General features: G+C 35.3%; 1 protein-coding gene across 3 annotated transcripts; it reads right to left on the bottom strand.

Moving 5' to 3' along the window:
- On the bottom strand, positions 1–21,182 carry LOC140834378 (fatty acyl-CoA reductase 3-like). 3 transcript variants are annotated; one of them, XM_073199238.1, is made up of 10 exons: positions 20,990–21,182; positions 20,788–20,891; positions 20,445–20,644; positions 19,736–19,836; positions 19,432–19,630; positions 19,191–19,352; positions 18,961–19,042; positions 18,179–18,463; positions 17,731–17,858; positions 1–336 (listed from the first exon to the last, which is right to left on the bottom strand). In XM_073199238.1, the coding sequence occupies exons 1-10, from the start codon at positions 21,066–21,068 to the stop codon at positions 183–185; spliced, it is 1,494 nt and encodes a 497-aa protein (XP_073055339.1). In that variant the 5' UTR covers positions 21,069–21,182; the 3' UTR covers positions 1–182. The 3 variants fall into 3 exon arrangements, with proteins under 3 accessions (XP_073055339.1, XP_073055322.1, XP_073055330.1); XM_073199221.1 differs by lacking the exons at positions 17,731–17,858; positions 18,179–18,463; positions 18,961–19,042; ... (4 more) ...; positions 20,788–20,891; positions 20,990–21,182 and adding exons at positions 614–741; positions 1,091–1,375; positions 1,839–1,920; ... (4 more) ...; positions 3,200–3,303; positions 3,521–3,659; XM_073199229.1 differs by lacking the exon at positions 1–336 and adding an exon at positions 17,076–17,339.
- Positions 21,183–21,414: the final 232 nt, after the last annotated feature.

The raw sequence follows: 21,414 nt of genomic DNA, 5'->3' as shown, positions 1-21,414 counted from the left end.
AATTTTGATAATCTTAAATAAAAGATTTTGGATAAACCCAGTACAACTTCAAGTACAATAATAAAATCTCAAATTTTAAAGATTTGCGGGTTATACAAATTGAAAGAGCATATTCAATTTCATAGAAGAAAGAAAGAGCAATTAAGGATATGAGAGCTTCGAGCCTCAAGCCAGGAGGTAGATCACTTCATTGCATACTTGGTAACTCCAACGAAATGCGTTTTCAAAAAGTACTCATCCCATTGAACATTCTTTGGATCAAAATTCAACGAGTTCATACCCGTTTGCGAGGTTTTTATCGTCTTTCGCAAATTTTTAGTGTTAACGTCATCGAATCTGAAAAATAAAACATCATATAAAACCCATTATATATACTTGGAAGAGTGTGTGTGTGTGTGTGTATATGTATATATTTGATGTGTTGTCCACTAATGTGGTCACCATTAAGGTGTCATTTATCTAGTAGATGTATATTTTTTTATATATTTCATCACGTCCCATAAATGAGTGTCATCTCAGCAGGGAGCACGGTTGGTTGACAACATATCTAAATTATATATGTGTGTGTGCGTGCACAAGTAAAAAGAATAATCAAGGGGTCAAGAAAACCTACATTCCTTGGAAGAACATGTAAGGATTGTAGAGCTCTACCAGACGCATAGCACGACTGATTTGTTGTCTGGCACTGGTGTATGCACTTTCAAAGTGGTTGCAACATATCATATTCACAAATTGCAATCCCTGCAAGATCAAATATATAAATAAATAACATACAAAATAAATTGAATAAATTATAAGCATTCACAGATAAGATCCATTAGTGTTTAATGCCATCTAGCTATCATGTGTTGATCAATAATTGCAAGACATAGGAGTGTTTATGTTTGTTCATTTCACATATATGGGTAAACAAGAAAAAAAATCGAAAACAACTGGAATATTCAAAAGACAAGATCATGATTTATTATGATCTTGTCTTTATATATATATATATATATATATTGTGTATGGGGTTTACAAGATTTCAAACTCGAGATCTATCTCATTTTTGGGACACATGATGTCACTGTTGGCGAAATCGTGAAAATACCTTGACAAACGGCAAGTAATGAGTTGCAATGTATCTTTGAAAGCTTGCCATGGTATTTAATGTCGTAATTTGGCCTACTTTTATAGGTTTTCCTCTGCCATCTAACAATGGATTCTCAATCAAAAACCGATACATTAGCCACTTTATGTCTGCAAATTTTAGAGGATTACAGTTCGAAGAACCAATATGATATATGGATAATCTTGATTCATCACTATTTGGACGTGATGCGGCTGCTACTGCTATTGTTGCAACCATACAATTTACCACCATGTCTCCTGGTATCTGTTCAATTTTCAAAATTTTGTTTGTTTCAGTTACCCATGAAATCGAACTATCAAAATCTTAAATGCAAAAAAATTAACATTAGAACTTAATTAATCATAAAATCAGTCAAAACTTTGTAAACTCATGTAATTCTTATGAATAAATCAATCTGATTCAACTTAATGTCCGACATGGTTGACATAATATAGAAATTGTTAATATGACATTGACTATTGCTGACATTTTCAATGTCATGCTAGAGCTATAGGATAAAAATGTTTTAAAACATAACTCACATGACCATGACCTAATTTTGACCAACTGGAGAATAAAAACAATAAAATAGATCAAATTACATGATATTTTGGGAAATTTCCCGTTTATATGTACGATTAATAAAAAAAAGTTACTTTCGAATTTTCATATATAATGTTCAAAATTAGAAAAATAACACGTCAGATATACAGGTAGACCAACTTACAATGTCTACTGTTGACTCGGGATCACCTACGAAAAATTTCAATTTCCCTTTTCCGTAGGCAACAAAGATGCTGTCCACAGTTCTGTTATCACCCAATTAACAATTAAAAATTTCGAATTATTTGTAAATTAATCATAAAAATAAAAGCTTAGATTTCAACGTTCAAATCCATCGATCCGAACGCAACCTAATATAAATCACTACCTTAAACCTTCAATCCAACCAGAGAAAGGCTCTGTAATAGTGCTAGTTATTATAGTGGGACGTAGTATAATAAGATTGGCCTCTCCCTTGAAATTCTCCAAAACCATCTCCCCCATTGCCTTCGTGAACACGTACGTGTTTGGCCATCCATGCAGCATTGCTCTGATTAATTCAACTATCCCAAAGTTTATATTCATCAAAACCTTTATAAATACATATAAGAAATATTGGTTACAACCTTTCAGTGCCTAAATCCTTCATAGCCCTTGTGATTTCTTTTTCTGTTGCATTCTGTGTTTGAAGTTCCCTCAACCTTTCCGTCGCGATCTTCGTCTCCGTGTTAATGTCTAAATACGAGATCTTAGCACCATCAAGGGTATCTCCCTTACGAAATGCTCTCTCTGGTATGAGTCCAACACCATTGCCGTGTACATATGCTGTTGATCAAACAAAAGGCGAGGTGTTTACGAAAATTGTTAATATAAGTTGTTATATATATATATATATATATATATATATATATATATATATATATATATGATTGTTTGAATGGGAGTATACCAACCTGTTGATACGTGAAGGAGCACCTTTAATTTGGCACATTTCTTGGAGAAATTCAAGACATGCAATGCACCAAGCGTATTTATTTTTAACGAAGCGTCATATCTGCATGCAAATGTTGTATAAATTAGTTAATAAAAAGAATTAACATTTCTTTTCGTGCAATCAATGTACTAAATTGTTTAATAATAATAATTGTTTAATAATAATAATAAAAGATATCTCATACCTTTCATCAAAGTTAGTAGTGGCAGCTGAGTTAACAACAATATCGATTTCTTTCCACATCTCTTCAAGTAAATTTGAATCTTCCACGCCCAAATTTTCGAAAGTAATATCTCCTGCCACCACTCTAACTTTTTGCGACAAAAAAGAATGGAAATTTTCCCCATAATTTCCTTTCAGAACCCTGAACAAATCTTTCGATATAACCTGCACAAAATTATGAAAATAGTGGTCGTAAACCGAAATCAATGACAGGCAGCAGTGGGGAATTTTCCGCAATGGATGATATAGTGGTGGAAACACTACTTTCTTCCATACCACTGTACGTATGTTATTTTCTTTTGTATAAAATGTATCCGTTGATTGCGTACCTCATGGTTGAAACGGAGCATGGCAGAGTTTGTATCTTGAGCCCTCAAAAGAACATAAAACTTCTTAACATTTGGCTGAACTCGAAGTATCTTCTCAATGAAAACTTCAAATAAATATATATGAACCAATTAAAAACGTTAATCTAGTTAGAAATTCAGTGATCTAAATTCAAGTGATTAAGTAAATATAATGCCTCATGCAAATGTAAGAACAAAATCAGATACAGACATAGGATGACCAAAAATTTATACTAAAATTTCAAATTTTGTTGTATATAATTAATAAAGGGTGATGCGAGAAGATAGTTAAGAAAGTAGTACTCTTAGCAAGAAAGCCAGTGGCACCGGTGACAAGAATACAACTGTTCTCCAAGAACTGAAGAATGCTGCCCAACTCCATCGCACCAATGTAATGAAACTTCAACAAGAGTGGGAAAAAATTTGAGAAAGACACTGCTTTTCTAAGGATATTTATAGAGCTCTCATGTGCAAAACACACACACATGTTTTTTTTTCGTTTTTATTATAGACAAAAACTTTTGTGAGACGGTCTAACGGGTCGTATTTGTGAGACGGGTCTCTTATTTGGGTCACCCATGAAAAAGTATTGTTTTTTATGCTATGAGTATTACTTTTTATTGTGAATATGGATAAAGTTGATCCGTCTCACAGATTATGATCCGTGAAACGATTTCACATGAGACTCACTCTTTATTATATCAATTTATGGTCTTGGTCTACTAACTTGCATTTTTCAATCGTTTCCCAGCGAAGTATTGACGTAACATCAAACACGTCAGCAATATCCGTTGCCACATGATTAATAATTTTATACGACATATCATCATTATCCAATATCACATTAACATTTCTATGAAAAAAAGATTAAAAACGAAAAAAATACAAATTAGTGAACCAGTAGAACACCAAAAATTAAAAAAGAAACCTACAATTTACCGGACAAAACATGAAAGTTTCCACCTCTATATATAACCAGTGGAGTAACAAATTGTGATAATTTAAAATAAATGGACAAGGATACACACATTTTTATTTATTTAATAAAAATCTATTTTGATAAATTTATGACCCAACTATATCATATATATTACTAAAACCAATATTATTTTACATATAATATGTAAAACCCGGGATTTTGTACAATCGGGATCATATCAGATTAATATCATATGAATAATTTGAGTATGCTTGGGTAGAGTAATCTTGGATATTATCTAAGATGTGAGTTGATATAGAGATACCGGGATAAAAATCAGGCAACGGATAATAAAATCCCTAGAAATTCGAATTCCATGGTGTATTTATTTGATAATTTCGAAATTTAGTGATAAAAGATTTAGAGTTCGAATTTATATCACAGATAGATCACGATTCGAGATAAAAGATTTAAGTCAGATTTCATCGCGATATCACTCGATCCCGATAGCAGCCAACTCCTATAAATATTAGGGCCCTGTATTCGAAAATCACACCACACAACACATTTTCGAAATTCTCCCTCTAGTCTCCTTAGGAATTTTCGAGTACAGCGAAGCGCTGCCGCCGTCCAGCCAGGGAAGTAGAAATTTCGAAATTCCAGTGCAAGAACTCTAGTTTTTTTTCACGTTTTCTTCAAGAAATTTAAGGTAAGTGGACTGTTTTAAATTTCGGTTTTTATGCATATAAGATTTCGGTTTTTGGTTTTTTAAAATTTGGTCAAGCACCGTCGTTTTGTCTATACGTTTTTAAGAAAGTTGATACGTTTTTTATTGGCACTGTGAGGATTCCCTGAAAATGGGTGGAATTCCAACATATGGCCCTTAACAGTGGGATAGAACTGTTTTACGGCCTCGCCCCCTTAGAGGATCAAAACTTAGGGACTGATATCAGTAAACCATAGAAGGTGGAAAAATCGCAGTGTTATTATGATATGATTATGATGTTACGATTATGAAAAGCATGTTGTATTTATATGTATGTTTCAAAAATGTTGTAAAAACATTTATGTTGTTTTCAATATCCCCCACTTGCTGAGTATTTCCCAAAATACTCACCCCCCTTACAACTTGTCCCAGAGAAATCCGAGGGGGAAATCGAAGAGGAGGAATCAGAACAAGTCTGGGGATGGTGATTCTTCGAGATTTAGTATTAGTCATGTTAGCATTATTTCGAATTTCGTTGTTTTTTTTTTTTATTTATCTCATGTAAGAAGCTTCCGCATTAGTTATTTCAGTTGTAAAGACATAGGTTTTTGAGAAATCATGAAATAAACTGGTTCTCGGTTTATACTGTGCTACGAGGCTGGTTGTTTTTAATTGTGTGATTGATAAACAACGCTGGTGTCTACTAACACCGGTCTCGGAGCGTGACATTTTAGTGGTATCAGAGCTGCCAGGTTCATAATCCGAGTGGGAAAAATCGATTTTCAAAAAAAAAAATCGGAAAATTTCGGCCAAACAGGCCCTTAGCGCGCGCCCCGCTTCTCCGCCGATTCTGATCGCTTCCGGTACCCTTTCTTCGATCGGCGACCAGTTCCAAAATCGTCTCGACGAAACGAACAAAAGACCTTAACCAATTTTGGATTTCGTGTTCAGGTGAAACCGGAATTTCGGATATACGAATTTGGCGTACGAACCCTAACGCCGGATATTATTTCGTCCAATTACCCTACCAAACCTACTTTGATTTTCAATTAATTTTACCCAAACATTATACTATCCATGCGTAACTTTAGCCATCAATCAATTTCGGGATCGGATCACCCAATCGAAAACGCCCAATTTCATTGAGTCAACCGATTTCTCGCAAGTTCCGGCCAAATTAAGTAGCTTTCCGACCGATTCTGACCGTGCCACCACCGGTTCCATGATCCTGACCCCTTCGCCGACACACTCCTTTGCTCCGACCATACTCCGGCGAGTGAACCCGACGAGTCAACTCGGCCGAGTCAACGAGTCAACCCGCCAACATTATCCTTCTATATATATATAAATATATATATGTTTCGATACCCTGCTCTATTAGTTCTTGATATTTTATTTTGTCCTATTTGTGATATTCTGAGCATTTCCTTTCTTTATTGATCCATGAAATGGCTCGTATGCGTGTCACCGCTCGTAAGAAAGTAACCTCGATTACTCATAGGGAGTCAATTCCGTTGGAAGATCACCGATCTCGCACGCACACTCAGGCTGTCATACTTTCGAACGAATTGGCCCTAAAGAACCATGAGAAGACTATCAGAAGGCTGAGAGCTAATAATTTCGAGAGGAGGCAACAAGTGGAAGACTTAACTACCAAACTGGAGGCAGCAGAGAAAAGAATTGACGAGGTCTTCCAAATGTTCGAGCTCACTAAGGAGCATAATTCCGAGCTTCGAGACTCGTTAGGCACAGCATTGAGTCAAGCCAAGCGGGCTAGGGAAGAAATGGAGAGGCGCACCGTGGAGCTAACTGAAGCACGACTTAAGGGTACGGAGAGAATTGAAGAGTCCTGGAATGTGATCATGCAATTATCTGAAACTAACCAAAAGCTATCCAATGAGGTAGACGAAAGGAAAGCAAAGGAGAAGGAGCTCATCCAGAAGAATGAAGTAAACTGCGCACGTGCAAGAAATGAATTGAATGACGCGATAGGAAAGTTTCTGACCCACAGGGAAGAGATTGCTGAGTTGGAATCAGAAAATCAGAGTCTTCATATGCATCTTGCAGAGTTATTAGACCCAGAGATACCTGAAGAGGAAGAAGTCCCACCTGACGTGGCCGAGGGGAATGGAGAGATAGGAGATTAGAGCGTTAGAGTGAACCATTCTTAGTAGTTTATTTCCATTGTCGCTACGTTTTTATCCAGTACATTTATTTCATTAGATTGGTCAAGTACTTTTATTTCATTCAGATTGGTCGTGTTAATTTATTTTCCTGCTTGAGAAATCAATAAAATATTTTATTTGTTCCATTGATTTCAATTTACTTCTCCGCAATCTATTGCATAAATCCTACTCGTACAAATTCTTAGAACTTGCGATTATAGGAAATGGCCGGCAGACCCCCGAGGCAGAACCGCAACCCGCGTTACGCTAATGCCAACCGTGAAGGCGGACAGGAGAACGAGCAAGGGAATGGACCCCTGCCGGCAGTCAACTTAAGCCAAGCTGATCTTATGGCCATAGCCACTATTGTGGCGACAACACTGCAAGGGTTGGGAAACCGAACGCCAATCGGCCACCACCGACTTCACCACCAAATGGAATCAAGTTCCACTATGAATCACTCCGCAAGAATAAGTGTCCAACCTTCAGTGGAGCCGCTGACCCTGAAGTTAGCCAAAGTTGGCTGAAAGGTGTAGAGACTCAACATCGCCTATTGGAAGTTCCTGAGGCACTGAAAGTGGACGTGACTGTGCCGTTCCTGGAAGATAAAGCAGGAAAATGGTGGGAAGCAATCTCGCCAGCCATGACAGCTGCAGGACCAATGACTTGGCAGCGATTCCGAGAAGCCTTTCTGAAACAGTATTATCCAGCCGAGGTCAGACTGCAGAAACTGACTCCGGATATGTCGGTTGTGGAATACACCTCACAGTTCAATGCCCTTGGATCTTATGCTCCGGCAATCATGGCAAACAAAGTTTTGAAATTGCACCGCTTCAAGAAGGGATTGAACAGCAGGATCCAATCAGCACTAGTAGTCTACCAACCCGCGAATTTTTCAGATCTTATGGGTGCTGCTATCCGAGTTGAAACTGACATCCAGCGCAGAGAGAAGGAATTCAAGAACAAAAGGCCTATGAATAATCCGTCCTCACGCAGCGATTAGACTTTCAAGAAGCCTAACCAGTCCGGTGAACCATCCAAAGGGCCTTCGCCTACCTCAAGCTACCAGGATATTAAGCCTTGCCCAACCTGTCACTTACGACACCTGGGGGAATGCCGAAGAAGCATGGGAGTATGCTTCGGATGTGGGAAAGCGGGACACCGAATTGACGAATGTCCTACTGCCGCCAACCAGGCATCCGGGCCCAACAAGAGAACTGGACCAAATACATGAGCTAACCCCAACAAGCCAAAGGAAGGCAAGCCTAACGCTAGGGTCTTTGCTATGACTCAAGAAGACGCCGAAGACGCCAATGAACTCGTTTCAGGTACCATCCTAAATCAAAAAGTGCATGATTATGCGTTATTTGACTGTGGTGCTACGCATCCTTTCGTATCTAAGAGATTTGCTAAGAAACTAAGACTTAAGCCGAATCACTAGCTGAACCTTTGAAATAATCACACCGAAAGAGAAGTCACGTGGGAGCTAGAAGAAAGGTTGAGAAACCAATACCCGTACCTCTTCATAGACAAGTCAACCCAAGTTTCGAGGACGAAACTTCCAATAAGGAGGGAGGGATGTAAAACCCGGGATTTTGTACAATCGGGATCATATCAGATTAATATCATATGAATAAATTGAGTATGCTTGGGTAGAGTAATCTTGGATATTATCTAAGATGTGAGTTGATATAGAGATACCGGGTTAAAAATCAGGCAACGGATAATAAAATCCCTAGAAATTCTAATTCCATGGTGTATTTATTTGATAATTTCGAAATTTAGGGATAAAAGATTTAGAGTTCGAATTTATATCACGGATAGATCTCGATTCGAGATAAAAGATTTAAGTCAGATGTCATCGCGATATCACTCGATCCCGATAGCAGCCAACCCCTATAAATATGAGGGCACTGTATTCGAAAATCACACCTCACAACACACCCAAATTTTCGAAATTCTCCCTCTAGCCTCCTTAGGAATTTTCGAGTACAGCGAAGCGCTGCCGCCGTCCAGCCAGGGAAGTAGGAATTTCGAAATTTCAGTGCAAGAACTCTAGTTTTTCTCACGTTTTCTTCAAAAATTTAAGGTAAGTGAGCTGTTTTAAATTTCGGTTTTTATGCATATAAGATTTCGGTTTTTGGTTTTTTAAAATTTGGTCAAGCACCGTCGTTTTGTCTATACGTTTTTTCGAAAGTTGGTACGTTTTTTATTGGCACTGTGAGGATTCCCTGAAAATGGGTGGAATTCCAACATATGGCCCTTAACGGTGGGATAGAACTGTTTTACGGCCTTGCCCCCTTAGAGGATCAAAACTTAGGGACTGATATCAGTAAACCATAGAAGGTGGAAAAATCGCAGTGTTATTATGATATGATTATGATGTTACGATTATGAAAAGCATGTTGTATTTATATGTATGTTTCGAAAATGTTGTAAAAACATTTATGTTGTTTTCAATATCCCCCACTTGCCGAGTATTTCCCAAAATACACACCCCCCTTACAACCTGTCCCAGAGAAATCCGAGGAGTAAATCGAAGAGGAGGAATCAGAACAATTCTGGGGATGGTGATTCTTCGAGATTTAGTATTAGTCATGTTAGCATTATTTCGAATTTCGTTGTTTTTTTTTTTTTATTTATCTCATGTAAGACGCTTCCGCATTAGTTATTTCAGTTGTAAAGACATAAGTTTTTGAGAAATCATGAAATAAACTGGTTTTCAGTTTATACTGTGCTACGAGACTGGTTGTTTTTAATTGTGTGATTGATAAATAACGTCGGTGTCTACTAACCCCGGTCTCGAGACGTGACATAATATTTGAATTAATAGTAAATAAGGCTTACAATATTACTCATAAAAGTAAATATTATCTACTTAAATCTCTAATAAGTTATTGTGTAGCCCAAATTCAAAGTGATAACTGACAACTTAATTGTGATCAATATAAACTCAGTTTTTCACACGAAAATGGATCCATGATGAACTTTGATTACCGAAAGACAATGTTGATTGGCCGAAATTTGAAGCATACCTTTGGTCCCTTGCCATGTGAGCCCCCATGTTTTGTCCAAATGGCATTTATTGCATCAGATTGATTTTGACTTTGACAGGCTTACCATCATTAACTGGGATGAGAACTTTATTATTAAACTAAAGTTAACATCTACAACACGTGTATGCAAATCTATTCTTTTCGTCTAAATTAATAATGTTTTATTAAAAAAAATTCGATTCTCTCAAATAAATAGTCTAATATATATTTATTATTAGGATCAAATGTTTATGATAATTAAGCCAAAAACTATAATTGATAGTCAAAACGTAAATTTATTTTTTTTATACTTGTGGCAATGCATGTATCGTCTACTTGAGTACTAATGGGTCAGGCTATTTGTCACATGAGTCTCTATATCAACTACTTCCTATTCGTCATTATTTTACGAAAATGATTAACCTAATTTGCTATAAAAAATTTATTGTAGCTTATTATAAATTAATTTAAATCTTTAATTTTTAACGTGTATGACAAAAGATATCACACTTTGAGTTTGACCTAATATTGTACTTGTATCTCCCCATCAAATCAGAGCCAAGTAAACAAAATAAGATACGAGTTTGGAAGCAAATATATAATTAATATTTTACATGCAAATATAAACATCTGTATATGGTTTAAGTGCACGCAAGGTTTACGCGATGGATTTAATGTTGACTGCCAACTTCTTAGTACGTGATTAGTTCTCGATCTACATCCTCTGTCTTTCCCCTAATATTAATTATTGTTGGAGTTAAATATATAGATTATAAATAAATTTAATTGAAAATATTTATAATTATTTTTGTTCTAATTTGTAAAATTATTGTGTGTGTGTGTGTGTGTATATATATAATTATTTCAATAAAACTTATTTATAATCTATATGTTAGTTTATATATAGATTATAAATATATAACTAATATATAGATTATAAATAAGTTTTATTGAAATATTTATAATTATTTTTGTTCTAATTTGTAAATATATATGTATTTTTATATGTATTTTGTTCAATAAAACGCATTTTCAAAACCATGCAAGAAAACCTAGCTAAACGACATTTTCAAAACCATGCAAGAAAACTTAGCTATTTATTTCATGCCTCATCTATCAACTGCCTGCAACTAATATAGATGCACTCGTTCGAATTGAATATAAAGTTTTTAAACATTTTCCATAAATAAAATTTCATAATATTATAAATAAAACTAGGACGTATGTGTGTCTCGAGAATTTGGGTACTATTATTATTATTATTTTTTTTATCGAGGAACATACATATATGTTCCTCATAATAAATCCAACACATAGGGCTGGAATGATATCCACCCAACAACACATACCTAATTGCCAAACATTTATATATATAAGGGCTGGAATGATATCCACCCAACAACACATACCTAATTGCCAAACATATATATATATACAGAGACGGATTTACTCATGGGCTGTACTAGGCTGTAGCCCAGCTCACTTTTTTTTTAGCGACGGTTTTTCAGCCGTCGCTAATATTTGCGACGGTTTAGTAAAACCGTCGCCGATGTGAATCGACGACGGTTTTAATTCAAACAGTCGTTATTAGCGACTGTTTTTTGAAAAACCGTTGCTAATAGCGACGGTTGTTTCAAAAACGTCGTACATCAATGTCTTAGTCCAATCAAGTCCCGTCCATTTACAAGGATGAGACCAAATTCATCCCATATCCTCTGATCCACCCCACCTCAATTCTACAAAATTTCTCTCCCTAGTCCCAAGCCCTTTAGCGACAAAATAGAATTGTGGACTCCCGAAGAAATCGAATTGCTCATCGGCAAGGCAACAATCCAGGTAAGAATCGGCTATACATTTTTTATTTTGTTTTTTATAGCTTCTTTGTGCGTGATTTGTGGTTTCTTGATTGTTTGTTGTTGAGTTGCTGATTGACTATTACTTGTTTATTTGTTTAATAATTATTTTATTCTTGTTTGAGATTATAAATTGAACTATTTCAAAATGGAACATTAATCTTGTTTTGACATTACCTGTGTCTACTGCCACTACTGAGCGGGCTTTTTCAGCAATGAAGTATGTGAAGACGGCACTTCGCAATAAAATGGAGGATGACTTTCTTGCCGATTGTTTGACACTCTATATTGAACGAGATTTACCTAAACATATTGATGTAAATTCTATTATTGATGAATTTTATGTTTTAAAATCTCGTAGAGCACAACTTCGTGGAACGATATAATATAAATTTTTTTAATAAAATATAACTTATCATATTGAGTTCAAGCCCCCCCCCCCCAACTTCTATTCCCGGATCCGTCCCTATATATATATATATATAAGAGAGAAAATACCAATAAGAATTTTAACTTTAATGATATTAACAATTAATAGATATAATACTGTTTTTTTTATTATAATAAATATTAAAAATATGTAGCATGTGCTTTTGAATCGACATGTAACAGTACTTTGATGTTTCCCGGTACGGCGGTACATATGTATTTAATGTTTGATAGTGGTGTTTGTTTCCAATATAGTACGGGCATGCGACTTGTTTCTAAATCTATATATAAATTTTATTCGTTTTAAAGAGTAATTTTAGTCAAAGTAACAACATTGTTTATTAACCCCTTTTTAAAAAAAAACATTGTTTATTAGGTAAAAACTTGTCTGAGACAGTCTCACAAGTTGTATTTTGTGAGACAGATATCTTATTTGAGTCATACATGAAAAATTTTATTTTTTATACTAAAAATATTATTTTTTATTGTGAATATATGTTAGATTAACTTGTCTCACAGATAAAGATTCGTGAGACCGTCTCACAAGTCACAAGAGACCTACTCTATTTATTAACCCAAAATATACAACCAAAACTTTTATTTTATACAAGTTAAACAAAAAAAAGTTGTATCTCATGTCTTTTATAAGAAATTTATTGATGTAAAACCCACAAATCAAACATCATACGACTAATGAAATATCTATATCTATCAATTTTTCATCACGGACCTTCATATCGAAGATCGTTCGATTATCTTATATAACGAATCAAACAGTAGTTTTTACATTATGTTATCACTCATGGTTCATCTAACAAGTATAATTTTCGATTTCCAAGCTACGATATCAGAAAATGCACAAGGCCAAAAACAAGAAGTAAACTATAAACAGCTATAGCGCTCATTTTTTTACAGCTCCCCCAATGTCACATCCTTCGTCACACACCCATAATCCGATCCAGCTGGGGGACAAACACAATGTTTGGTATCAGTAAAATCGCCCACCATGGTGCATTTATTAAGATCAAGAACGTTTTTCAGTCACAGTTAGTTGATCCGAGACAGAATGAGCCAGATTTATTTGTTCGGTACCAATGACTCGTAGAACATGGTAAGTTAGCGGCTATCGAATCTTAACCCATTTTATCTATCGCCGGAGGATCAGTATCCATTCTATCTGGGGTTAGATTCATTTGATTGAGGTTTAGTTCGGGTGAGTTATTTTCAGAGAGTAGATCCATGAATTCGTTGAGTAACCGTTGAACATTTCTGTTCGATGCCGTAGCTAGAAGAATATCTGAAACGTCTACCATTTTAAAATTACGAAAATATTTTTTTTTAATAAAAGCTCGCAATTACAAAATAAAATTTAAAATAATCGTATTTATTTCCCCGGTTTAAAAATAACTAACGTCATCCAAAATCAACGTAAACGTAAACGTGTAAAAAGCGTAATATCATTAATTAACATATATAAATGTGTAACTCCTCTCAAAATACATGAATCAATATCTGGAAAAATAATGGTCCTCGGGTCGTGTCACCGTACCAGAGCTGCCTACTCAGATTTCAGCACCTCCAGTCTCCTCAGCAACAAACTCACCTGCATTTACACACGCCTAGTGAGTCTAGAGACTCAACACACCTGTACCGTGATAACAAATACATATACATAGCACACAACAGTGAAAAACAACATAATCAACATATACTTTCATGATCGTGAAAAGGCGTATGCATAGCTTAAAACATGTCAAGCATGATAAGGATCGTAGCACATAATCGTGACCTGTCAAAACATGATAATAATCATAGCATGTATCATCGTATCAGCATATACGTGTTATTGTTCTTAATTTGAATCTTCATGTTAGTCGATGGATCCCTCTACGTGTAACCGCGGTACCCGGCGACGAGGAGCATCCAGCGACAGCATTACCCGTCCACTGAGCCTGGCCTTACATGTCATCGTGTCATCGTATCAGTCACAACTAAATCACTTCCTTAAAAAACGTGTCATCATATTCATCACTTAAATAAAAGCATGCTTATACATAATTTTTTCTTTAAACCAGGCATGCAACGTAATTATCATAATTTCATAAAAATCATAAACGTGATGCATAAACATTTAAAATATCATAAATTTGTGCTCAGGGCGCTGACATGACCAAAATCTCACCCCGGGTGCAAAATAACTATTTTGCCCTTGGACACCCAAAAATTACGGTTTTATCCATGGATCTTTAAAATTGACCCGAAGCTTACCAAACTCCCTAAAATGTCCCAAAACATATTTAAAAACATTCCTAGATGTAAACTCGAGCCTCTTATACAACTTAACCGACTCGTTTTAAAAACTTAGATCAGTGTCTCGGTTTTAACCAGAATTGTCTCGAAACTTAACCATTTTTTTTCGAACCTTTGCCATGCCTAAAGCACACCCTAACAGCCCCTAATCCATCAGAACCAGCCCACTTAACCTCTCGACCAGACCACGGAAAGTTGCTGGAAAATTCTTCAAGTTACAAAACGAAAACCCTACTCGCACCACCTTCCACATCATCGAACCTAGCCTATTACCTACGGAACCAGCACCACACCAGCCCCTCATAGTACACCCTTGGGACCCTAATGGACCTATTTGACTCATGACCACAGCCCCAAGCTAGCCATGAGGCGCAGCCACTGGCTAGGCTCCAAAGGAGCACGTACACCCGCGGCGCCCTTTGGTATTGTGTCTCCAACCAACCCTTAAACCCGAAACCAGCTGCGTTCGACAACACTAGGACATGACTCAGACCCACCAGGGTCTGGTTCACGGCTTGGGATGGCTCAACACCTCACTGGCCTCACTCAATCCCCTTAACTACACCAAAACCGACCCTAGCTCCACCAAAAGCACGCAGCCCCTTACTCTTCTACACCGAAACTCGACACCAGTCATAAGACTCAACCTCAACGCCTTGAACAATCCTTAGAATGTCCAGAAACAGCAGCCCCTTGCAACCATTCCAGAAAATGTGAGGTGGAGTCAAAACAATGCAAGATTTTCATGTCAAAATCTTTCAAAAACGCAAGCATGATGTAGATCATAAAAGTTTCATACAAATACATAAAATACAGCATACTTATGGCGTATATGAAGAGAAAATCAGAATACAAGCTTGCCTTGATGATTATACAACCAAAAGCTCGAAGAGATGCGCGTCGGGGAAGAACTGAAGGAGCGGGGAGGGACTTGCTTGAAGGAAAATGGTGGTGGCCGAATTTTGCAGCGATGTGCTGCTGGTTTCACGTGAGGGAGGTAGCTGATAGGTGGAGGGGGACGGCTGTTAAGAGAGGAAAATGGGTTTAGGGTTTGCTAACAAGGTAATTAAATAGCTTAAATAACACTAATGGGCCTTAGCATAAAAATTAAAGGATAGAAAATGTATCTTGAGCCTATTAAGCTAAAAAGTAGGTACAATAAGTCCAAACAAACTCCCGGAAAATATTTTGTGTCGGTAAGTTTTTGAAAACATTACCCGAGCCCTCAAAAAGTCACCCGATTCGATAAAATTTGCGTACCGGATAAAAAATAAAATCATGCGGGTAAGATACCCAATAAAAACTCATTTTTGAAAAATACACTTAAAACACTCCATATTGGTTAATAAAAAATTAATCCTTCATATAATAATTTTTCTGATAAATCCCCGGTCTACGTTCCTCGTTCGAGCACGAAATGCAACCTAAAATCTTAATGCATGAACTTTTAAAAATATCATGAAATAAATCATATCATGCAATAATTATGCATAAAAATAATTAAACCTATAAATTAAATAAAACCCTAGATTGCATGAACTTTTAAAATTTCATTAAATAAATCCTACCATAAGTTTAAGTTTATTATTATTATTATGCAATTTACGTTTCCGCAATAATTTTGTCGTCTTTTTGAGATTTCGGTTTTGTAAAGACAATGTTTATTTCATGAAAATTATGAATTATAAACTGGTTTCGGTTTACACTGTACTACCAAGACTTGTTGTTTCGATTGTGTGATTGTTAAACAACGCCGGTGTCAATCCCGAGTCTCGGGGCGTGACAAAGTCCTTGGAGAAAAATGCTAATAAAAGAATATGTCCCTGATAATCCAGATACTTTGACACAAAGAGCCTCTTTTCTCAAAGAAAAATTGGCAGAATGGTGTCATCTGACAGCATTACAAAAGAATTACAAACGTTTAAAGGGGTATTAACAAACGTACTCCTTTGTGTTGTAAGAAAAATGATCTTCCCACAATTACTGTAAGTAAATCACAAAGACAAAAAAGGAAACGTTTTATAACTCATCATTATACTAAAAGTGGAAGAAGTTCTTGGAAACCAAGAACAATTTGGTCCAGACAAAAAGTCAGATTTACAAATCTGGGCAAAAAAGTGGACTAACAAGAAGGGGGATATCATCTCAAGAATCGAGTACATCTGGAAGCACATGTTTATCCCCAATTTTCGAAATTATATCTCACAATTTTCGAAATCATAACAGATCTTGTATTTTATTCCCAAATTTCGAAATTATATCTCACAATTTTCGAAATACACTTGTTTATTCCAATATCTTCTTATTTAATTTCTTGGATCTTAACTTATTTATTTATCCCAAAACTCGAAATACAGGCTTATCATCAAATTTCGAATTTCATGTATATTTGTACACAAATATTTAAATATCCCACACAACTTTAGATAATCTCGATAATCTTAAATAATTATTTAAGATTATACAAATTGAAAGAGCATATTCAATTTCATAAAAGAAAGAAAGAGAAATTGAGGATATGAGAGCTTCGAGCCTCAAGCCAGGAGGTAGATCACTTCATTGCATACTTCGTAACTCCAACAAAATGAGTTTTCAAAAAGTACTCATCCCATTGAACATTCTTTGGATCAAAATTCAACAAGTTCATACTCGTTTGCGAGGTTTTTATCGTCTTTCGTAAATTTTTAGTGTTAACGTCATCAAATCTGAAAAATAAAACATCATACAAAACCCATTATATATACTTGGAAGAGTGTGTGTGTCTATATATATATATATATATATATATATATATATATATATATATATATATATATATATATATATATATATATATATATATATATATATATATATATATATATTTATATATATATATATATAATTTTAATATGTTGTCCACTAATGTGCTTACCATTAAGATGTCGCTTACCTAGTAGATGTATATTTTTTTACATGTTTCATCACGTCCTATAAATGAGTGTCATCTCAGCAGTGAACACATGAATGAGCACGGTCGGTTGACAAACTATCTAAATTATATACGTGTGTGTGCGCACAAGTAAAACGAATAATCAAGGGGTCAAGAAAACCTACATTCCTTGGAAGAATATGTAAGGTCTGTAGAGCTCTGCCAGATGCATAGCATGACTGATTCGTCTTCTGGCACTGGTGTATGCACTTTCAAAGTGGTTGCAACATATCATATTCACAAATTGCAATCCCTGCAAGATCAAATATATAAATAAATAACATACAAAATAAATTGAATAAATTATAAGCATTCACAGATAAGATCCATTAGTGTTTAATGCCATCTAGCTATCATGTGTTGATCAATAATTGCAAGACGTAGGAGTGTTTATGTTTGTTCATTTCGCATATATGGGTAAACAAGAAAAAAAATCGAAAACATCTGGTAATATTCAAAAGACAAAATCATGAATTTTTTTATATCGTGTATGGGGTTTACAAGATTTCAAACTCGAGATCTATCTCATTTTTGGGACACATGATGTCACTGTTGGCGAAATCGTGAAAATACCTTGACAAACGGCAAGTAATGAGTTGCAATGTATCTGTGAAAGCTTGCCATTGTATTTAATGTCGTAGGTTCGCCTACTTTTATAGGTTTTCCTCTGCCATCTAACAATGGATTCTCAATCAAAAACCGATGCATTAGCCACTTTATGTCTGCAAATTTTAGGGGATTACAGTTCGAAGAACCAATATGATATATGGATAATCTTGATTCATCACTATTTGGACGTGATGCAGCTGCTACTGCTATTGCTGCAACCATACAATTTACCACCATGTCTCCTGGTATCTGTTCAATTTTCAAAATTTTGCGTGTTTTAGTTACCCATGAAATCGAACTATCAAAATCTTAAATGCAAAAACAATTAACATTAGAACTTAATTAATCATAAAATCAGTCAGAAAAATGCCCTATTTTGTTGGAGAACTTTGCACACTCGTGAAGTTCTTGTGAACGGATCAATCTGATTCAAACTTAATGTCGAACATGGTTGACATGACATAGAAATTGGTAATAAGACACCTACCATTGTTGATGTGTTCGATGTCATGTTAGAGCTATAAAGATAGAATATTTTGAAACATAACTCACATGACGATGACCTAATTTTGACCAATTCGAGAAAAAAAAATCAAATTAGATGATATTTTTGGAAAATTTCCGGTTTATATGTACAATTAATAAATAGTACTTTGTAAACAAAAAAAAAGTTACTGTCGAATTTTCAGATATAATGTTTAAAATTAGAAAAATAACACGTCAGATATACAAGTAGACAAACTTACCATGTCAAGTGTTGACTCGGGATCACCTACGAAAAATTTCAGTTTCCCTTTTCCGTAGGCAACAAAGATGCTGTCCAAAGTTCTGTTATCACCCAATTAGCAGTTAAAAAATTTCGAATTATTTGTAAATTAATCATAAAAATAAAAGCTTAAATTATGTTGGACGAATGATGAAGCAATTTCAACGTTCAAATCCATCGATCCAAACGCAACCTCGTATAAATCACTACCTTAAACCTTCAATCCAACCAGAGAAAGGCTCTGTAATAGTGCTAGTTATTATAGTGGGACGTAGTATAATAAGATTGGCCTCTCCCTTGAAATTCTCCAAAACCATCTCCCCCATTGCCTTCGTGAACACGTACGTGTTTGGCCATCCATGCAGCATTGCTCTGATTAATTCAACTATCCCAAAGTTTATATCCATCAAAATCTTTATAAATACATATAAGAAATATTGGTAATTACAACCTTTCAATGCCTAAATCCTTCATAGCCCTTGTGATTTCTTTTTCTGTTGCATTCTGTGTTTGAAGTTCCCTCAACCTTTCCTTCGCGATCTTCGTCTCCGTGTTAATGTCTAAATACGAGATCTTAGCTCCATCAAGGGTATCTCCCTTCCGAAATGCTCTCTCTGGTATGAGGCCAACACCATTGCCGTGTACATATGCTGTTGATGATCAAACAGAAGTCGAGGTGTTTGTTATTCGAAAGGCGTAGTCGATGGACAACAGGTGAATATTCTTGTACTAAGCTTGAATATGGTATTACTAACCCGTGGAAACATGGAGTAGTGTCTCTAATTTTGAACATTTTCTTGCAAAGTTTTCCACATTCGTGGCTCCCAACACATTAATCCCCAACGCCACATCATATCTGCATACATAATCCAAATGTTGATTCAAGAAATTACAAGTATTCGTCAAGTATTCAACAATTTAATTTAGGCTTTGAAGCTAGCTGGCTTATAAGTTCTGTCTACATGGTAATATAGTAATTGCTATGCGACTCCAACAAAAAACCTCACGCGACATGCGATCGTATAATGATATCTTATAACAACTATATCGTATTCATCATCGATTTACGAAAATAATCAACTGAAATAGCTATAAGAACCATTAATGTAACCACTTTAAATCATATTAAACATTAATTTTCAACCTAGTGAGACAAGAACTTCACATTTTATATTATATGATACATATATAGTATTTCTCCCATTTTACACTCCATAGAGTGAAATGTATACCCGATCCTCCAATCACAAATATATATCTAGAAGGGCATTTTTTCCATTAGTTAATAATTTTTTCGCTTCTATTTCCCGCTTATAATGATATTTGAAATACACATATTTCATATGTTAAAAATAAATATGGAAAAATATAATTTTTTCTAATGCAAAATTTAACTATTTTCAGATATTATCTTTGTCTCAGAATTTCTGGTAAGAACAAAAGAATGAAACCACCTTAGCATACCTCTCATCAAAATTGGTCGTCGCAGCAGAGTTCACAATAATGTCTATTTCTTGTAACATATTATGTGTCAACCCTGAGTCGAGAATTCCCAAGTTGTCATGAGAAATGTCACCCGGAATCGGTATAACTTTTTCCAACAAAGAGATCATGTCTTCTCCCATCCCTTCTCGTAGAACACGAAACAAATCGATGCCGAGAATCTACCAAAACAGTAATAAAATTGAGGTCATGATCAGGTTTCTAAATATGATTAATTCAAGTCGTCATCTAGCCACTATATATATCTATACATGACAGAACGAATACGGGACATTTCAAGAAATAGATGCATTATTCACAACACCTCTTCATGTAGGCGTTGCTCGATAGACCTCTTGGTTGTCGGCCTAATCAGAAGAAACAATTTCTTCACATTTGGCTGCACACGAAGTATTTTTTCCAAGAAAACTGCAGAAAATTAGAAGAATTGAAAGAGGGTTGAAAAAAAAGGCAAAAGTGTACAATAAATTCCGTGGATATTAACATGGATGGCAAAGGAATCTAACTCTTTGCAAGAAAGCCAGTGGCACCAGTGATGAAAATGGTCTTGCCCTCAAAATATTGCACAATTTCAATATCTTCCATTGCAAAATAATTGCATGCACAAAATGGCAATTATTATAATTAAAGGAATTGCACAGGTTTCTATCAATTCCTATGCACGAATTTATATACATGTTAGCTGCAAATCATCGACGTTTTTGTTGGCAGCTGGCTAATTCATGTATATTAATATATCAGTAACATGCATGTTTGTTCAAATCTTTGTTTATGTTTTCCTCCAAAATGAAATAATCCAATGTTATAGTTGATTTTATATTCTTTATTCGAGTAGATCTTTTGTTAGACTGTATCAAAGATCTTTATTCCTGACACAGATCAATCATGTCCATGTTTACAATAAAAAATAATACTTTTGGTATATAAAGTA

The sequence above is a fragment of the Primulina eburnea genome, chromosome 1, assembly GCF_022965805.1.
Source record: "Primulina eburnea isolate SZY01 chromosome 1, ASM2296580v1, whole genome shotgun sequence".
NCBI lineage: Eukaryota > Viridiplantae > Streptophyta > Magnoliopsida > Lamiales > Gesneriaceae > Primulina > Primulina eburnea.
Note: the sequence above shows the minus strand (reverse complement) of the source record. Positions and strands in the feature narration are given on the sequence as shown.